At 45.1% G+C, this 17,263-nt stretch overlaps 1 protein-coding gene across 4 annotated transcripts in view; it reads left to right on the top strand.

The window, feature by feature from the left end:
• The window catches only part of SLC2A9 (solute carrier family 2 member 9), a 261,777-nt gene that overhangs the window by 98,639 nt on the left and 145,875 nt on the right, over positions 1–17,263 (top strand). For all 4 annotated transcript variants that reach the window (XM_058546727.1, XM_058546729.1, XM_058546726.1 and 1 more), the window contains one exon: positions 1,333–1,478. In XM_058546727.1, the coding sequence (XP_058402710.1) occupies positions 1,333–1,478 (146 nt within the window). The remainder of the gene's footprint in view (positions 1–1,332; positions 1,479–17,263) is intronic.

The raw sequence follows: 17,263 nt of genomic DNA, 5'->3' as shown, positions 1-17,263 counted from the left end.
TTTTGCAAGACATATTTATAACTATCACTTTTTTAATAGAAATATCAGTCATAAGCCTCTGACCATGTAAATTTATCTTGGAGGTTATAAGGTCATATGTGGGTGACCTAGGGTATAAAATGCTGTAAAATGGACATAACAATATCTCATAACTGAGTCCCATGATTTATGTAAAGAGACACTTTTAGCTGGTGGGAAAAGTTCAAGTTCTAGAATCAGAGACCTGATTTATTGGGCAAAGTAATCTCTTTGGGCATCTTTGGATGTCACATGGTAATTTGGGAAAATTACTCAACCTCTCTGTGCATTAGTTTCCTCATATTTAGAATGGTGATAATAATAGTACATTTACTTCAAAGAGTTATTACGAAAGGTAAATATGTTAATGTATGTAAAGAGAGAGAAGGATCCCTACTACTTAGTGAGTACTATGTGTATTGGCTACTCTAATTACCACCACCATCCTCATCACCACCACCACCATCACCACCATTACCACCACCACCACCAGTGTCACCATCATTACCACCATCACCATCACCACCATTACCACCACCACCATCATCACCCACAACTATCACCACCACCACCACTACCATCATCACCACTGTCACCACCATCACCATCACCACCATTGTCACCACCACCATCATCACCCACAACTATCACCACCACCACCACTACCATCATCACCACTGTCACCACCATCACCATCACCACCATTACCACCACCACCATCATCACCCACAACTATCACCACCACCACCACTACCATCATCACCACTGTCACCACCATCACCATCACCACCATTGTCACCACCACCACCACCATCACCACTGTCACCACCATCACCATCACCACCACCATCATCACCACCACCAACACCATCAACACCACCACCACCATAACCACCATCATCACCACCACCAACACCATCAACACCACCACCACCACAACCACATCACCATCACCACCATAACCACCATCATCACCACCACCAACACCACCAACACCACCACCACCACAACCACATCACCATCACCACCATCACCATCACCACCACGAGTATCACTGTCATTAGCTATTTTCTCTCCTATGAAACCCATCTCCCAGCCATACTTTATGGATTAAATGATAATGTGCGTGTAAAAGCAGCAATTTGTGCGGAGTGCTGGGAATGGTTCTATGGATACAGTGCTATTTTTGTCAAGCACAAGGCAGAGGGAGGTGCTGCGACCAGTCTTCCTCGAGGAAGAGCTCTCTCTCACAGACCAGAGTGCTCCTGCCTTGGAGAAGACATCTCTCTCACAGCTGCCATGCTTTCTTCACAGGCGTCGCCCTCAGCGCACTTCCCATGTACCTGAGTGAGATCTCGCCCAAGGAGATCCGGGGCTCCCTGGGGCAGGTGACCGCCATCTTCATCTGCATTGGCGTGTTCACCGGGCAGGTGCTGGGCCTGCCTGAGCTGCTGGGAAAGGTGAGTGTGGCTCCTGGGCCAACCAGGGCCCTTCTCATTTCATGTGACCATCTCAGCTCCCCATGTCTGTTGCTGGACAAAAGGTACTCAGAGGTGAGCCCTTTCTCCAAAAGCTTGTCCCTGTGTCTTGGAATCCTCAGCATGCCAGCCTTTCACTTGTTATTGGAGAAAAGTTGTGTTCCTTTGATTGGGGTTGATTTTTTTTCAGGACATAAAGAATATATAACAAATTCAAACCCTTCAGAATGTTCAAATCCACCCACCCAATATCTTATTAGCAGCTTAGTTAGTATTCATTTAGGCTTTTTTCTTTGCTTATACAAACCTATATAAACATATATTTAATGGAATCGTGCCATACACATTGTTCTGCAACTTGCTGTTTTCATTTACTATATTTTGGGCATATTTCCAAGATGATTTGCTTATCTCTACGCCACTCCTGAGTCTTTCTTTCCTATATAAATATGTAATTGCACAGTCTGCTGTTTTTAGCTTTCTGTTTTGGAAGCAGGAATGTCTGACTTTGAATCCCAGTTTAACACTTTACTTGCTGTGTGGTCTTGGCACAGAGGAATGCCTCACTCAGGTCAGGATGGGGTGGGGTGGGATCAAGGAAGGCTTCCCAGAAGAGGTGGCCTCTAAATTGAGCCCAGAAGGGCGAGCAGGAGTTAGGCAGGTAATGATGGGTTTGGAGTGAAGTCATTGCAGAGAGAGAGAATAACTAAAGGAAAGGCCCTGGGACACAAAGGGTCCTTGAAAGAACTAGGAGTGGCTGGGGGCTGAGGAAAGAGCATGCGCTGGGAGCTCGCAAGATCAGGCACCTGTTCACTGACATTGTCCTGGGGAAATAGGGAGCCCTGGGAAGCACTAGAGCAGGGGAGTGACATGGCCAGATCTGAGTTAGAAGGTGGCTTTGGGGCAGGGGCATGTAGACTAGGGCAGGAAAGGTGAGAAGGGAGGAGAGGACCCTGGTGGAGACGGCTGCTGTTGGTGCTCATGGCAAGGGAAGGATGGGGTTGCGGGGGTGGGGGGGGACTGAGGCAGTGGCCTTGAGGAGAGAGGGGGTGCGGGTTGAGTCCACAGGACTTGCGGCCTGATTATCCAAGGAGGATGAGGGAAGGAGAAGGGCTAGGATGCCCCCCAGGGATGCTGAGCATTTCCTTCCCACTTACACAAGGAGGCCAGGAGGGAGGAGGGAGATTAAACCTCTAATGATGGTCAAATGCCCACCATTCTGGCACTTGAACAGAGCACAGTTGACAACCCTGCCCTGTGGGCTGCATCCCGGCAGGAGGCGGCGGCTATAGAAACCAGCAGAACAAAGGCTCACCTCTCACAGCGCTTATGTAAAATACTTATTTTTCACGCCATTCAGATCCTCACAGCTACTTTGTGAGCAGCTGGCATCTGCAGCTGTGGAAACGGAAGCTGAGAGAGGTGAGGTACAGAACTAACCAATAAAACAGGCGTTGGAGCTGAAATCAGAGCCCAGGTCTCTCTGCTTTTACACCCACGTGTGGAGGGTATCTCACACAGCCAAGAACAGGACACGATGGGTTCTCTGGGACTGTGCGTAGGATTTTGACACCAGCTCTGGTCTCTGGGTTCTTTCCCCACACCAAGCAATTCTCCGACACCAGCTGGGTGTCCTACAGTTCAACTCAATTCTGACTCTACTTAGGCATAGCATCAGATTCCAGAGGTTAAGGACTCGGTCCCACAAGACTGTCCCCACTTCAGATGCCCGTTGTTACCTGTACTTCTGACCAACTGGCTGTAAATCAGAGATTCTCATGCCCCCCTCCTTGTGTTCAATTAATTTGCTAGCATGGTTCACAGAACTCAGGACACCAGTTTACTTACTAGATTACTAGTTTATTTTTAAAGGTTGTAACTCAGGAGCAGCCAGATGGAAGAGACGCCTAGGGCAAGGTATGGGGCAAGGACGCGGAGCTTCCAAGCCCTCTCCAAGAGCACCAGTCTCGCAGCCCCTCACATGTTCGCCAACCTGGAAGCTCTCCAAACCCCCTCCTTTGGGGTTTTTATGGAGATTTCATTACATAGGCATGATCCTTTAAATCATTGGCCATTGGTGATTGACACAATCTCCAACCCCTCTCCCCTCCATGGACGTTGGGGGTGGGGGTGAGACTGACAGTTCCAACCCTCTAATCACCTGGTTGGTTCCCCTGGCAACCAGTACCCCCCCCCATCCTTAGGTGAGAACCAAAAGTTACCTCATTAACATAAACTCAGGTGTGGTTGAAAGGGGTTTGTTATGAAATCAAGACAACTTTATGGCTCTTATTACTTAGAAAGTTCCAAGAGTTTTAGGAGCTCTGTGCTAGAAATGGAGATGAAGACCAAGTATGTATTTCTTATCATAAATCGCAATATCACAGTGAGAGCCTAGGTAAGGAGGACACAGGGCCGCGTTGTGCCTGAGCCTTCCTAACCTTGGAGCCAGCTCCTGCTTCCTTCAGCAAAGGTTTTCTAAGCTGAGGAATCAAGCCAGTGGCCACATGATAGGATAATGGGAGCTGGTTGGCATTTATCACTTAAAAAAATTTTTTTTGAATGTTTTGCTAACACTTTTTATTGTGGTAAAATATATACAACATAAGGTTTACCATTTTAACATTTTAAAGTGTACAATTCCATAGCATTATGCATGACTTTTTATATTTCACCTGATCCAGGTCACCGTAGAGGCATCTGCTTCTGATCTTTTATTATCGACCCTTCTGGGTTATCATGGCTACAATTTTTTTTTTTCTCTTTTGCAAAAACAGAAAAACTCATACTTGACATTTGTGATTGTCACATGCATGACGATTTCTATAACTAACACAAGCGTATTGGAAACAGTGTCTATCACAGTGAGGTCCCACATTAAAGAAATTCGCTTGCTTTTTGTTTTTAAAGATATCTTAAAATTCTAAAAGTAAACATTAGGTGTGTGACGATGAAAACAATATAACAATTAAAACTTCTGTTCTTCAAACATAAAAATGTATTTTAAGGTCAATGAATAGTACGGTTGTCCTCTAGGGGTAAAAAGGTAAATAAATATCTGCCCCAATAGAGGCCAAGGTTTTCCTCTTTCGAGATAATTTCCAATTCCTCGTCACTCATCACACTCCTCTTTCCTAAGTCAGCATGAGGTCCTTTCTGCTACTTGAGTCCCGTCTTAGTCTGTTGGGGCTGCTATAACAAATACTGTTTACTAGGTGTCTTATAAACGACAGACGCTTATTCCTCACAGCTCTGGAGGCTGGAAGTCTAAGGTCAGGGTGCCAGCACGGTCAGGTTCTGGTGAGAGCCTGCTTCCTGCCTTGTAGATGGCCGCCTTCTCGCTGTGTCCTCAAAAGGGGGCGAGAGAGAGTCTCTCTTTCATGTGTCTTCATATAAAGACGCTAATGCCGTTTGTGAGGGCTCCACTCTCATGACCTAATCACCTCCCAAAGGCCCCACCCCCTTATGCCATCACCTTGGGGGTTAGGATTTCAACCTGTGGATTTGCAGGGGGACACAAATGTTTAGTCCATCACAGGTGCCCGGGGCTTTCTTGAACTTCTGTCTTCCCTCTTCACTCTCTCATTCAGCACATTTCCTGAACACTGAGTTGGATGTTGAAGCTACAGTTTTAAGAATGGTCATGAACCGGGTATGTTCCATGCCCTTGTGATACTCACAGTCTGCATCACTGTGTAACCTTGGGCAGGTTGCCCCAGCTCTGTGAGCCAGTGTCCTCCTCAGTGGCAGGCGTGGTTGTAAGTCCCAAATCCCCAAGCTCCACTCCAGCATGACTTCCTCTAGGAAACCTCTCTGGCACACAGTGACACTGCTCAGCATGTCCCCAGAATGGACACCTTGTACACAGGCCTGTCCCATGCTATTATTTCTGTTTGCTTCTGCATCTTTTCCCTCCAGTAGATCATGTCTTACTGGCACATATGTACACTAACCCCAGAGGTTTCAAGTTTATTCACTCATTCAGCAAATATTTAGAAAGTTCCTGCTCTGTGCTAGGTGTTGGGCTGGTGGCTGGTGATCATGCATCAAGGAGATCAGACTTCTGTCTGCTGTTGGGGACTCACAGGAAAGGCAGTTAACCTGTGGTGACTAGAGTGATGAGGGAAGGGTAGGGCTCCATCCTAGAGTAGGGGACCAGGGATGGTTTTCTTGCAAGAGACATTTAAACTCATGCTTCAAGAATGAATAGGATTTACCCAGGCCAGGACTGGTGGAGAGAAGGGCAGAAGTGGGGAGGGTGTTTTGGGCAGAGGGAACAGTGTAAGTGAAGGCCCTGGCTTTTTCAGAGGCAGAAACCACAGGGGGACTGGAGCATTGAAAGGGAGAGTGTGGTGCCCTGGAAAGGTAGTGGGGCCACATCCCACGGGACAGGAGGGCCACACCTGTGTCGTGAGTACAGTGAAGGGTGGGCAAGATGAGGGGCTCGGTGGGGCCCGTTGGGGGGACATGCACTGTCCAATAAGAGTAGCACCTACTGTTTCCTTGGCAGATACTGGGCCAGAGCTGACAGATTTTCTGATTTTCAAGAGAAGTTAGAAATCTAGATTGTTATGTCATATGTCTTGATTTTTAAATATGAGAAATGAACCAGTTGACCTTTAAAAGAGCAGCAAACAAACAAAAACCCTCCCATCTGTGGGCTGGGTCCAGCCTCTGGACCACTTTCACACACCTTGATGGGGAGTGTGTGTGCCCATGACGGTTTATCTTTAACCAAGAGCAATGAGGAGTCATTGACAGGTTGAAGTAAGGCAACAACAGATAAGATGTGCACTTTAAAAAAGACTCCTGGGCTGCAACGTGGAGAAAGGATTGGATGCCAGCCGAGCCCGGAGAGATTGCACTGGTCCAGTCGAGAGATGCTAGGAGCTTGGATTAGAGTGATGGCAGGGGGCATGGAGACAGGTGGATGAGACTGCTTAGTGAGTGATGGGATGCGGTGTCTGGGAGAGGAGGAGTCAAGGATAACTCCTGATGTCTGGCATGTCAGCCAGGTTGATGGAGGTACCAGATGCTAAGACAGGGAGCCTTGGAGGAGAAGCAGCTTTGCAGGAGTTTAGATGACAACGTCACTGAAATGAACTGCCCAAGTCACAGAGCAACTTGAAGGCAGAGCTGATTCGAGAACTCTGGATTCCCAGGCGGGGAAACTCTTTCCTTGCAGCAAAAGATGCTCCAAGTGTGATGCTGGCCAAGGAGCACAGCGCCCATGCCCACTTTCTGACCCCAAGCCAACCAAGAAGGTGTGACGTTGGTCCCTGTAGGCTGTCTTTTCCCATCGGATTGAATTTATCCAGATAGTCTTGGAGCTGGGACATCTTCATTCATCTCTTGGGGGATTTGTGATATTCTGGCCAAGTAAGACCCACAGTTGTTTCCCTGTCAGAATTTCATTTTCTCTATTTTAATCGTATTTCTCATTTACCTTCAAAGACAGAGACAACTGAACTTCTAAAAAAATTAGAGAAAAGCTGCACTTCAGCGGAGGCAATCGCTTTGAAGTGCAGAGGCTGGAGGAAGTAGCAAGGAGGCTTTGAGAACAGGCTGCCAGAGGCAAGAGAGGGAATTAATGTAGGAATTAATGCTGGTGCCGTGAATTTAATCAAAGACACATCGTAAAACATTGTGGCGGTGGAACGTTTGTGTGATATTTTATGTTTCCAAAGGATATTTTAAAAAACATATTAATTAGCTATTTTTCCTGCAATGATCAAGAAGAAAGGAACTTAGATGAAAGTTGAAGGCAGAAGTGTGAGAAGACAGGGGAACAACTTGGGGCCGTAAATGAATGATTTCACAGGCCTGGGAGAACGTCTGTTCCTGAGGAGGCAGCAGCCCAGGACAGAAGCGGGAGCTCAGAGTTCATCATGGTCCTAACGGGGCCGACTTCACACACAGCTTACGTCCATTTTGTTCCTCTGTAGAAATCTTTAGTGCTCAGCTTAGAACATTTGGAAAATATAAAAAAGGAAGTAAAGCCACTTGAAATTCTGCCGTGTTGGGGGGGCAGCCACTTTTAATATTTTGGTGTATTTCTTTTTACATTTCTGTGTATCTGTTATGCAATAGAAATAATACTGTATGTAGCTTTGTGTTTGCTTTTAAAAAATCTCTTACCATCACATCGAAATCGTTTCTCCATATCATTAAAGATTCTTTCTAAACATATATTTTAAAATAGCGTAAATAAACTTCCAGCGTTAGCATCATATTCCATCACAAAGGTTTACTATAACTATTGTCCATTACTGAATGCCTCTGCTGTTCCTGAATTTTCACCAACATGAGCAATATTGAAACAAATATCTCTTTTGTAAATCTTTTTACTACTTTCTGTTAACTTGTTTGATTTCTATGATTATGATGTGTCCATACCCATTGTACACAATATGGAGGAAATTAGAAAATAAAAACATTAAAATTTCTATATCTCACCATTTCTGGATAAACACTAACAATTTTTTAAATTTCTTTCCATTATTTTTCATACCTGTAGTATTGCCCATACATTCATGCACACGCTAATACACAATTTGGCTCATTCCCTTTGTAACTCTTTGTACGCTGATTATTTTGCAACATTATGTTGAGAACAAGTCATTAAAATTATTTGCCATGATAATTATAATAATCGTACAATATTCTATTTTATAAGTTCCCATAGTTTGTTTCATTGTTCTTTCTTTTTTTATTTTTGTGAGGAAGACCAGCTCTGAGCTAACATCTATTGCCAATCCTCCTTTTTTTTTCCCCCCAAAGCCCCAGTAGATAGTTGTACGTCATAGTTGCACATCCTTCTAGTTGCTGTGTGTGGGACGCGGCCTCAGCATGGCCAGAGAAGCGGTGCGTCGGTGCGCACCCGGGATCCGAACCCGGGCCACCAGCAGCAGAGCATGCGCACTTAACCGCTAAGCCACAGGGCCGGCCCTCATTGTTCTTTTATTTGCTGGACATTTGGATTGTTTCCTGTGTTTATTATTGAAACATTGCATTTTGCAAACTTGGGATGAACAATCGTCTACATAAATCATTATTCAAATCTCTAATTATTCATGTAGTTTAGTGTCCCAGAAGTGAGAATGATGGGTCAACAAATATAAATTTATTTAAGACTTTTATACATATTATCAAATTTTTCTCCAAAAAGGCTGCCTCAATTTATTTTCCCCATCAGTGTACAAGAGCATACGTGTCACTGTACCTTTGTCAGTCATGAGCATTTAAATAACTCTTTGATATTTGATAGGCAAAAATAGTGTAGTATTCCATTATCATATTATTTTATATTTCTTTGCTTATTAGTGAGATTGGGTATTTCATAAGTGCATTAGTTCCCTGTTGGTGCTGTAACAAATTACCACGTTGGAGACTGAGATTTATTCTTTCATATTCCTGGAGGCCAGAAATACAAAACCAGTTTCATTGGGCCAAAATAGAGGTGTCCGAAGGGCAGTGCTACCTCTGGAGGTGCTAGAGGAGAATCTGTTCCCTTCCTCGTCCAGCTCCTGGTGGCTGCCACATTCCTGGGCTTGTGGCCGCATTGCTCCAATCTCTGCCTCCATGGTCACATTGCCGTCTCCTCTTCTCTCTGTGGTCAAATTTCCATTTGTCTCCTCTTGTAAGAGCACCTGTGATTGCATTTAGGGCCCACCCAGATGACGCAGGATAATCTTCCCACCTGGAGGTCCTTAACTGCAGAATCTTTTCTGCCACATACATGAATCACGGGTTCCAGGGAACAGAATGTGGCTATCTTTTAGGAGGCCATTACTGAGCCCACCACAATAAGTCAGTTTTCAAATATTTCTTCTGTAAATGGTCTGTCTATTCATGGACTTTCCTTATGTTAACAATTCTCTTGGTAATTTTTACAACCTCTTTTGCTATTAAGGATATTAACCCTTTGATATATTTGTAGCAAATATTTTTATGGCTTTTTTTCTTTTAATTTCCTTTTTACTGGGCCAGCCTCGTGGCTGAGTGGTTAAGTGCACGCGCTCCGCTGCTGGCGGCCCGGGTTTGGATCCCGGGCGCGCACCAACGCACCGCTTCTCTGGCCATGCTGAGGCCGCGTCCCACGTACAGCAACTAGAAGGATGTGCAGCTATGACACACAACTATCTACTGGAGCTTTGGAGGAAAAAATAAAAAAAAAAAATTTCCTTTTTATTTTCAATGTGTGAATTCTAAAAATATTTTTATGTAGCTAAATCTTTCTTTTCCTTTGACATTTCTTTCACTGATTTTTAGCTTAGAAATTTCTTCCCTTTTCAGGAATACAGTGAATCTTCACCTGTATTTATTTGTGAGTTCTTTATGGTATCAGTTATTACATTTAATTCTTAAAATCTTTAGAATTAGAATATGGTGTAAAGCATTTAAATTTATCTTCCTCCGACCTCTCTCACCACTTTTCCTAAACTACTCATTAATCCAAACAACCTTTCCCCTATTGATTTTCGAGGTTTCCTTACCACACATTAAATTCATACTGTCCATGAGTTTCTGCCCTGGGCCATCCACTTTGTTCCTTTTATTTCTGTTCTAGTGCCCACATTACGTTGTTGTCGTTATTGTCACTTTACTATACATTTACTACTCTCCTTACTAGTCTTTATTTTCAAAACAGTGCCCAAAACATTCACTTGTTTATTCTCCTGTGGGAACTTTAAAACTATTTCCTTGAGCCAGCCCTGATGGCCTAGTTGTTCAAGTTTGGTGCTCAGTGCGTCCGTGGCCCAGGTTTTGGTTCCCGGTCACGGAACCACACCACTCGTCTGGCAGTTGCCATGCTGTGGTGGCGGCTCACATAGAAGAACTAGAAGGACTTACAACTAGAATATGTAACTATACACTGGGGCTTTGGGGAGGGGGAAAAAAATGATTTCCTCATGTTCCAACACAAACAAAAATGTCATTGAAATTTTTATTGGAAGTATGTTGAACTGATTCATTAATTTGAACCCAGTTGAGATTGTTTTTCATAATTCATTATTTGCATTGGGGAACATGCCGCACCTCCCTCGTCATTTAAGTTTTCCTTTGTATCACTCAGTCGTTTTTATTGCTGTTGTATTTCCAACTAAGAAATAGAAACTGTAATTTTCTTATTAATTACTTAGATATTTTCTATCTTGTTGCTGCTATGGGAGTTTTTTTCCATTATGTTTTCTAACAAAATATGGGAAAGCTACTGATTGTATGTGATAATCTGGAACTCTCTTTTGCTTTCTAATAGTATTTGTTTGTTTGTCTGTTTGCTTACCTAGACGATTCAAATGAATAATTATTGATAGTCTCTGCAAAGAGTGATAGTTTTGTCCCCTCCTTTCTCATAGTTTTACCGCTTATTTCCTTTTATTGACTTTCACATCTTATTGCATTGGTCAGGATATGTTAACAATGTTGACTGTAGTGGGCATGTTTGTTTTTTCCTGATTTCTTGGGAACACATATTGTGTTTTGCTATTAAGTATGTTAATTTTTACTAATTTGAAATGGATGTTATTTATCTTGGTAAAGAATTATCTATCTCATCTTAGTTTTATGAACTATCAGCACTGTGTAAAATATCTTCTGATTTTCATTAAGCTATTGGTGCTTTTTTGTTACCTGACAATCAATTATTGGACATGTTATATTATTAGAATGTCTTGTATTAAACCATCCCTACGTTCCTGGGATACATCTTTCTTGGTCATTGTGGAATATTCTTTTTATATGTTGTTAAATTTGATTAATCATTATCCTGTTTAGAATTTATATAATTATATCCATAGATGAGATTTGTCTAGGGTTTTTAATGTTGAACTCATATTTTTATCTATTTTCACATTTTGCTCATTCTAGAACAGATTATGTAACATTAGTTGGTAATTAAAGTATCAAAAGACCTCACTAATAAAACCATCTCAACCTAGTCTCTTCAGGAAGAAATTCTTTGAGGAAATTTTATCAGTTTCTTCTTTCATTAACAATCTAATCTATTTTCTTTTGAGTCAATTTTGTTAATTTCTGTCTTTTCAATAAAGTCACTTATTTCATTGAGACTTTCAAATATGTATGCAAATATGCATACAACTATATGAGTTTTAATGTCCTCCATGTCTATTTTTTGTATCTTCTCTCTTGATTTAATTTTATTTATCTATTTCGCTCTCTTTTTTAAATAAAATTTCCAAATGGTTGCCTCTAATCTTGTTGTTTGAAAGACTAAACTCTTTTATCTATTTTATTTGCTTTCCAATTTTATTGATTTCTGCTTTGTCATTATTATTCATATATTTTTTCTTTGAAAATACATTTGCCAACATTCCTCAAATTTTAATCGGCCACTTTCTCGATATTATTGTTTTCTAAATAATTTTTCATTTGATTCCATATTCGGAACAATTAATTATTTACAATTCCCAAGTAGATATGACTTTGTTATTGTCATTCATTGCCAGTTTTGTTTTGTTTTTTAAAGAGAAAGTAATCCATAAGCTTCTCCTTTGCGGAACACATTAAGGTTACTCTGTGGCCGGTTTGTGATCAACTTTTTAAAATATTCCGTGTTTGCTTAAGGATAGTCGCTCTTTCTTAGCACATTATAACGTACAGACCTGGCATTACAAAATGATCATTGTTTCATCACAATAATTATTGTTAATCTAAAAAATAAAAAGAATCTCCTACCAGAAAAATTCCCCATGAGATTAAAAAGAGGTGAGAAAATGTGATTCTGTAACAGGAGGATGAACTCCAAAGGGAAGGGCGTAGAGCAGCCCAGCTGCAGCAGAGTGGAGTGGGGTGGGTGTGCAGGGTCTGGCGCTGACGGCCTGGTCGGCATCCCAGCACCACCACCCACGCGCTGTGGAACTATGAGTAAGTGTCTGAAGCTCTCTGAGCCTGTTTCCTTACCTAGTCAGTGGGATTACAATGGCACCTATGTCATGGGGCTTTTGTAAGGCTTGCAGAGGGAAATATATGTCAAGCAGTTGGAACAGTGCCTGGAGCTGGTGCTAAATGTCAGCCAATATCTCATTTAATTCATGTGGCAGTACTTGGACGTAAGTACTATTCCTTTCTATTTTACAGATTAAAAGCTCAGTCTCCCAGTGGTTTAATAATTACCCCCAGTGGCTGTGGTGGGAAGGCAGTGGAGCCTGCTGGGAGCCTGAGCTCCCACGTTCTGAAGTGCGTGACCTTTTTGCAGTAGGACCAGCATCCTGCCTTGTTGATGGGGAGCACGGGGAGGCACCCCGAGTTTGGAGTCCTGAATAGGAAGGCAGGTGGGGCAGTCCATTTCAGTCTCATATTTTTCTCTTGTGGACCCAGCCCCTGAGTGTGTGAAAGCACTTATTTTCTGTGAGCATTTGGTCTAGAACTCTCTGGACTTCATTCAAGCCCGGGAAGGAGAGAATGCTTGACTTTTATGAGAATATAAAAAGAAACCTATTCATTCATTTTAAAGTGATTTCAAGCCCCAAACAGCCCGACAACATTCTCACCTGATGAGAATCGTCTTTATTCTCCAGGGACTTAGAAATCACACCTTTCTCTTTGAAATGAAGAATCTCATTTTGGGGCGTGACCCAGATGTTTTCTGTAGCCGGAGAAAACATTCAGATGGGTCGGGAGCGGCCACATGATGAATTTCTTTTGATGGGAAATAGGAAGAAAGAAAATTAGAGACTGTCACCTCTGCATTCTTCCTGCCACTCCAGAGTTCCTCTCAGGCTGATGTCCAGACTCCTTCAAATGACGCTCAGAGCTCTGAATCTTCTCTTTTAGGTAATTGAGGCTTTTCAAATGGGGCAGTATCCGTCCTATTAGCTTCCTCTGTCAGCTATAATTCATAGTCTTCCTCTCTAACAATAGGAAAAAAGAATCATGTTCTGTGCGGGAAGGGCTCTGCCACTGTCAAGAGCTAACATTTGGAAATTGCAACTTTAAGGGGTTCTTCAGTGACTACTCACAGCTGTGGTCACTATGCTGATGTGCAGGATCCTCCAAGTGTGGTCCCTGCCCTGACCAGTTCCTACTGACTCTGAAACTCGGGGGTGAGGCTCAGCAACCTGTGTTTTAACAAGCGCTCCAGGTGAATCTCGTGCATACTCAAGTTTGACAACTCCTGGGAGAGTGATTCAGAGCAAGGACTCTGGGACCAATGGCTGGGTTTGGATCCCAGCTCTACTACTTACTGGCTCTGTGACCTTGAGCAGGTTACTTAACCTCTCTGTGCCTCAGTATCTTTATTAGTAAAACGAGGATAAATGTCCACAGCCCACAGAGTTGTTGGGAGAATTAGACGAAGTGAACTGTGTACGGTTCTCAGGACAACGCCTAGCACATAGCAATCACTCTCTAAATATTGGCTGTATTCAGCTTCGCCCTGTGCAAGGTGTGCCGGACACTTGACCTGTTTTGGCTCTGTCCTGTGAGCCATTGGAGTTAGTTGCTCCCACCTCAGTCTCCCGCAAACAACACTCCCCAGTGAGAGACTTGCCTTGCTCTGTTTCAGAGTCAGGTGGTCATCCACCTTTCCCAGGACCTGGGGTCAGAGGTCTCCTCATAGATCTGACCATGGCGTCTGTGACATTGAGATGCTCCCTAAATGTGGAAGAAACGTGCAAACTCTCCTTGACCTTAGAATGATGACGAATACCCCAATCTGTGAATTTTCTAATGCTGCTTTGCTTCTGAGACACAAACAGACGCCCATGTTCACCTGCTGTGATGTGTGTGGGCAAGAGTCAGGCTACCGAGTACTGAGCACTATGACTTTGGGGGTCACCTCTCCTGACCCTGAGCTCCTCAGCACTGAAAGCAGGGCTTGCATTAAAGTTGCCCCAAGGCTCCCGTCTGCCTGAGCTTCTGGTTTGATGGCCACTGCTGATGGTGACACTTGCCCCTGGGCTGGGGGCACTTCGGCCCCTTGGTCAGCTCAGCTGCTGTCTTGTCTGCAAGCAAGGAAGACTGAAGGGACACAAAGATAGATTTAATCGTTCTTGAAGCCGTGTCATCTGGAATTTTACAGACAGTCTTTGAAGCTTGCCTGAACTTTGCTGTCCCGTCTTCAAGATAGCCTCAGGGGAAGACGATTGGTTCAGCTGCCCTCTGAGGGGGCGACCTGGAGGGGTGTTGGAAGGGAGAGAGAATTTCCTGAGCCCCATGGAGGGAAAGGTGGGTGGCTCTGGAGGTGGCCTTGTCCTGAGACTGCTGCCCCGTGACTCCTGTGGCCCTGGCAGCCAGGCTGCGACTGCCTCGGGGCGAGGCCTTGAAGGCAGATCAGTTCAGCAGAGGTCAGGCAGAGAGCAGGCCGGGCATTATCAGGCTGGGCCCCGAGTTCCCATGGTTCATGTGCGCTGTGGGCCGGCTCCATTCTCAGCTCATTCCACACGTTAACTCATGGAATCCATGCAGCAACCCTATGAATGAGGTACCCCCATCGATAACATCCCCACTTCACAGATGAGAACACTGAGGCACAGATCGATTAACACATGTGCTCAGGGTCACACAGGTAGCAAGCGGCAGAGCTGGGGTTTGAACACGGGCTGCTGGAATCCCTGCTGTTGTGATTTCAGCATTGGCCTTTCTCAGGCAGAACCCAGCTCAGTAGAAGCGCTTATAACAAAATGCTCCCTGCGCATGGCTAGCTCTTACTGTTGGGGTAGTCTGGTTATAACACGTCCCCTTCAACAAATGCTTCTGAATAGCAAAGGCGCACCCTCCCCACCTCGTGGGGCTGATGGAAAGATAAGAAGGTGATGGATCTGAAATGCTCTGTGATCTACACCCTACTGGACAGATGTGCAAGAGGGTGATATCACGTGAGGCTCCGGGGCTCCTTGTGCAATGGCTCATCCTCACAGGGGGCAGTGACATCGTTAGACCCATTTCTCAGATAAGGAGGGCAAGTCTCAGAGACACCTGAGGCATGTCTGGGCTGCTGAGGAGGACTCTCCGCCCCTGGCCACCAGGCCCAGCCCTGTCCACTGCACCATTTAGTGGCCACTCTCTTGGAAACAGGACCTGAGCTATCTCATGCAGTTCCCACCATCACCTGGGGGAGGACTTACAGGAAAGAGGACTGAGGAGGCTCCAGAGGTTGAGTGACCTGCCAAGATGGCCAGCTCAGTCCCATCCAGATCTTTGATTTGCGTGATTGTCTCATGCAAGTCACCCAGCGCCTCTGAGCCCCAGTGTCCCCATTTGGAGAACGGGGAACGAGCCTTCATTCTTACACCTGGGGAGATGAGAGGTGGAGTAGGAGGACTGAAGTTTGCCAAGCACTTACATTGTCCCAAGCAGTGGGCGTTCTCCACATCATGTCACCTAACCCCTGCCTCCACCTGGGAAGCAGGCCCCCTTATCCCCGCATTTGACAGGTTAGAAGACAGAGACTGAGTGGGGAAACCCTGTCCAGAGCTGTCTGGCTCGTGATCTCGGACATGGTGTGGTCCTGGGGAGGGGTAGGTATTACTGATGCATTATCCTATGTGAGACCGCCCCCAGCACAGTGCTCGGTCCCTTGTTTCCTCTCCCTGAGGACAGGAGTATCCAATTCACCTCTCATCCTCTGAGCATGGCATGTGCCCGCCACCTAGAAGACACACAGAAGATGCTATTGAATAAATGGGTAAAAGCGCCTCCCCCATTTCCGGAGGGGTTGCCCTGTGTCAGGAGCTGTGCTAGGCTCTTCATCAGCGTAGTCTGATGTGAGCCCCACAACTCAGCAGTCCTATAGGACGTGATTGCTATTATTACACCCATTTTGCAGATGAGCAAGCCGGGTCCCCTAGGAGGTTGGAGAACTTGCCCAAAGCCACACACTAGTAGGGATCCCAACCATGACTCATCCCGGGCAGTCTGGCCCAGACCCTTGTTCAGATTACCTTGTCTGTCTATAACCAAAGCAATCTGGCCCAGGACTCCCACTTTACGTGGAGCTGCTGCCCCAGAACCAGGGCACAAAATTTGGGGACCTCAGGGGCGCTGCTTCCAGATCTGGGTTGTGTTCAGGTGCCCTCTTGTGTCTGCAGTAGGCAGGAGCCCAAGCCCCCATTTGGACCAATTTGCCCTTTGGTGATGTGTTCATTCCTTGGACAAACATTTATTGAGCGCCTACTGTGTTCCTGGCACTGTTCTGGGCTCTGTTAGCAGTGAACAAAACAGACAAGGATCTCTGCCCTCCTGAACCTTGCATTTTAGTGGGAGACACAGATTAGAGACAAATGAATGTATGAGGTCGGGTAGTGATGAACGCTGTGAAGCAGAACAAAACAGGAAGGACGGAGGAGGCCTCTAGGGCTGAGAGGAGTGTAAGGCATGGGAGTGGTAGAGGGGAAAGACATCCTCCCCTGCCCCCGAGATTCCTCTACTGGAAACCCTTACCTCACCTGTCTTTGTCCTGCTCCCTGCTGCTCCTGCCCGTCTCCCTCCAAGTCTTCATCTCATGCAGCCCCTCCCGACTCCCCACCAACCACCCCTAAATTCAACCCTCCTTCCTCTCCTCTGGACTACCGCCGAGGACTTGCACCCGTAATCGCTACCTCTTCTATCCATATAATTCCAATCAACTCATTTTGCTCGAATCAACCAATATTCATTGAGCATCCTCAATGCCCCAGACCCCACAGAGAGGAGTCAGGCAAAGTCCCGCCTGTGAGGAGCTCACTGCTGGAGGGGCAGATGGAACGGACACCAGTGGCCCTTGCAGGAAGCCCAGGGGTGGAAGGACCATGGGAACAGCCCTCATG

The sequence above is a fragment of the Diceros bicornis genome, chromosome 8 (assembly GCF_020826845.1).
Source record: "Diceros bicornis minor isolate mBicDic1 chromosome 8, mDicBic1.mat.cur, whole genome shotgun sequence".
Lineage (NCBI taxonomy): Eukaryota > Metazoa > Chordata > Mammalia > Perissodactyla > Rhinocerotidae > Diceros > Diceros bicornis.
This window is presented reverse-complemented; position numbering and strand designations above follow the sequence as displayed.